The 2,735-nt window shown below is 51.4% G+C and overlaps 2 protein-coding genes across 3 annotated transcripts in view; both read left to right on the forward strand.

Annotated features, from left to right (window-relative positions):
- LOC107102314 (cytochrome b5 domain-containing protein 1) overlaps nt 1-895 on the forward strand; it is a 3,165-nt gene extending 2,270 nt beyond the window's left edge. The window contains exons 2-3 of the mRNA XM_015401567.1: nt 49-267; nt 355-895. Of these exons, the coding sequence (XP_015257053.1) occupies nt 49-267; nt 355-585 (450 nt within the window). The 3' untranslated portion in view covers nt 586-895. The remainder of the gene's footprint in view (nt 1-48; nt 268-354) is intronic.
- A 298-nt stretch (nt 896-1,193) lies between these two features.
- The window catches only part of LOC107102320 (C-type lectin domain family 10 member A-like), a 9,598-nt gene continuing 8,056 nt past the window's right edge, over nt 1,194-2,735 (forward strand). The window contains exons 1-3 of one of the 2 annotated variants that reach the window (XM_015401573.1): nt 1,194-1,318; nt 1,420-1,524; nt 1,616-1,723. In XM_015401573.1, the coding sequence (XP_015257059.1) occupies nt 1,470-1,524; nt 1,616-1,723 (163 nt within the window). In that variant the 5' untranslated portion in view covers nt 1,194-1,318; nt 1,420-1,469. Of the gene's footprint in view, nt 1,319-1,416; nt 1,525-1,615; nt 1,724-2,735 lie in introns of both variants that reach the window. The other variant, XM_015401572.1, reaches the window with a different exon arrangement.

Genomic DNA, 2,735 nt, shown 5'->3' on the forward strand with positions numbered 1-2,735 from the left:
GTTAGCCCTGGCTGCTGCAAACGGGCTGACGGTTTATGGTTCCCTCAGATCCGGCGGTTCGTGGACCCTCTGACCTGCTGTGAGCGCTACTACACTCCCAGGGGGCGATTTGTCCACACACACCCCCGCGGGCCCTGCTCCGACTGGGCCACCGACTTCGGGACTCCGTGGTGGAAGGACAGCCGGTACCAGGTGGGGCTGCTGTCGGACAAGGTCAGGTGGATCCGGATCGTCAACACGCTGACGTCCCAGGAGCAGCTGCTGGAGGTGAGAGCTTCCTCCAGGTGCACTCTGGGTAATGAAGTCTGAGGACTCTGAGACGTCCCTGCCTCACAGAACCCTACGGTTCCTCAGGTGTGCTCTGAGGAGACTCTGGAGGAGATCCTGCACCGTTACCGGCGCTACAACAGCCATGCCCACAGCTACACCTGGAAGCACCTGGGAGAAGTTCTGGACATGACCAAGACGCTGAGCCAGAACGGCGTGGTGGACGAAGACCCGGAGCTGGACCGGCTGAGGCTGGACCGGGACATCTTCACCCCCTCCATCCTGCTCTACTTCAACGATGACCTCACAGAGGGATGATGTCATCGCCATGACGCCATCCTGGGTACGAGATCCAGATCTGGACCAGATAAGTTCCCCAGGATGAACCTGAGGATCCAGCAGACTGACTCAAACAGCTTCAGCTGGTTTTCTTTCAGAGACGATGAAGTAAAGGATGATTGGAAACTGTTTAAAGTCCATAGTCGGAATTGCTCTTCTTTCCATCCCATCAGTTTTGTTGGTGAATTCAAGGAAAGTGTTTTTATTGTGGGTCAAATAAATATGTTTCTTTTCTCATCCAAGCAAAGGACTCATTTCTGATTTAGACTCTAATCAAAGCGTTCCTCTCCTGAAGCTTCAGGCTCATAATTGCTCGGGTCGGGTCGATGTTCTGGTTCCTGGTTCTGTTCTCCAGTATCTTCATAAATCAGTGTAGAACAGAGCTAGCAGAGCGCTAACGGACCATGTGTGGGTCTCAGTATTTCCTGCGGAGGTTTGGTTTGGTTCCTTTAGGGAACTGGACTGAGAATCACTTCCTTTTTGAGAAAACTGTTCTGCAGAAAGGAGAAGTTCCAGAGATTCAGTGAAATTAGAAACTTAAGAAAGGTTGCATAGGGTGAGCCGATGAAGATGATGAAACATTAAAGTGATGAGTGGACGCTTTGAGACGGTTGGATGGGCGGTTGAAGAGGAAGAGCAGAGGGAGAAGTTCAGCAGTAAACAGTTAGCAGCTCAGTGAGGAGCAGCTTCATCTCTGCAGGTGTTCAGACAGGTGAGATCTTTGGATCAACGTTCTTCAGGGTCAGTGAGGAGGACAGGAGGTCCAGTTCTTCTGCAGAACTTCTAACCTCCTGTTATTCCCTGCTAAAGCAGCTGGAGTATCGACCTTATAGCCCTGAAGATCAGCCTGGAACATCTCCAACATGTTCAACGACTTCCAGGAGAAGGACCCGGACCGCTGCACCCTCTGGTTCTCAGGTCTGAGGGAGGTGATCAGGGGACAGAGACACTGATCTGTTTCTGCTGTTAATGACCTGTCCGTCCATCCGTCTGTCCTTCTGTGTCTCAGAGAGTCCTCCTGCCTCAGTCGCCGGTATCTTCAGGATCAAATGGTGGTTGTTTCCTTCTGTAATGGCTGCTGTGGTCTTTGTCCTCATCCTGGTCCTGGGAGTCACCAGTGAGTCTGCTCACACTTGGTATTTCCATCATCAGGAGGTCATCTTTATAACCATGCTCTGACCTCCCACTCTAAGCTCTATTCCTGGATGTACAACCTTCATGGTCTAGTAGACGCCAGTCTCTCCAGGTCCTTCTGACGGATCTTATAGCATTGTTATTCTAAAGAGTTCCAGGTCTCCCTCGGGGTCTCCTTCCAGTGTAACATCTCTCATCTGCCCCCGGATAATGGAGCTCCTTTTCTTAGCTCTAAGCCGCAGCCTGGTGACCTCACTAAGGAAGCTTTCTCAGATGTCTGGATGAAGGCTGTCCATCGATGATGGCTGAAGACCATCAGCTAAATCCAGAGCTCAGTAGTTAGCCTCAGAGGAGGCCTTCATCAGGTGTCTCCATCAAGCCTCAGCCTGAGGTAGAGAGGGACCTAGAGATGCCAGTCCTCCTTTCTGCATTAGAACCATGGAGCATGTCCCATCCATGTTAGAATAATGGCTGCTGTGTTAGGATGAACCTAAGCAGGGTTCTCCTCATGTGACCTTTCTGAGCCTGTGATGGACTGCTCTTCTGCCCAGGCTGTGGGAGCGTTGATCCTCTGGATCAACGGTTCCTGGGGGCAGGTATCCTGCAACTTTTAGAAGAATCCATGGTCCAACACGGCTGAATCAAATGATGAGTTACCTCCTCAGGATGCAGTCAGTTCCTCTAGAGTCCTGTCAACCCCCTAATTATTGATTTCAGGTCTGTTGGACCAAAGGCATTTCTAAAAGTTGCAATGGTTCTCCAAGCCAATGGTTCTCAATGCCAGTGGTTCTCCATGGCCATGGTTCTCCGGGGCAATGGTTCTCCATGGCAATGGTTCTCCATGCCAATGATTCTCCATGGCCATGGTTCTCCGGGGCAATGGTTCTCTGTGGCAATGGCTCTCTGTGGCAATGGTTCTCCATGCCAGTGGTTCTCCATGGCCATGGTTCTCCGGGGCAATGGTTCTCTGTGGCAATGGTTCTCCATGCCAGTGG

The sequence above is a fragment of the Cyprinodon variegatus genome, unplaced genomic scaffold (assembly GCF_000732505.1).
Source record: "Cyprinodon variegatus isolate N-32 unplaced genomic scaffold, C_variegatus-1.0 Scaffold1233, whole genome shotgun sequence".
Taxonomy (NCBI): domain Eukaryota; kingdom Metazoa; phylum Chordata; class Actinopteri; order Cyprinodontiformes; family Cyprinodontidae; genus Cyprinodon; species Cyprinodon variegatus.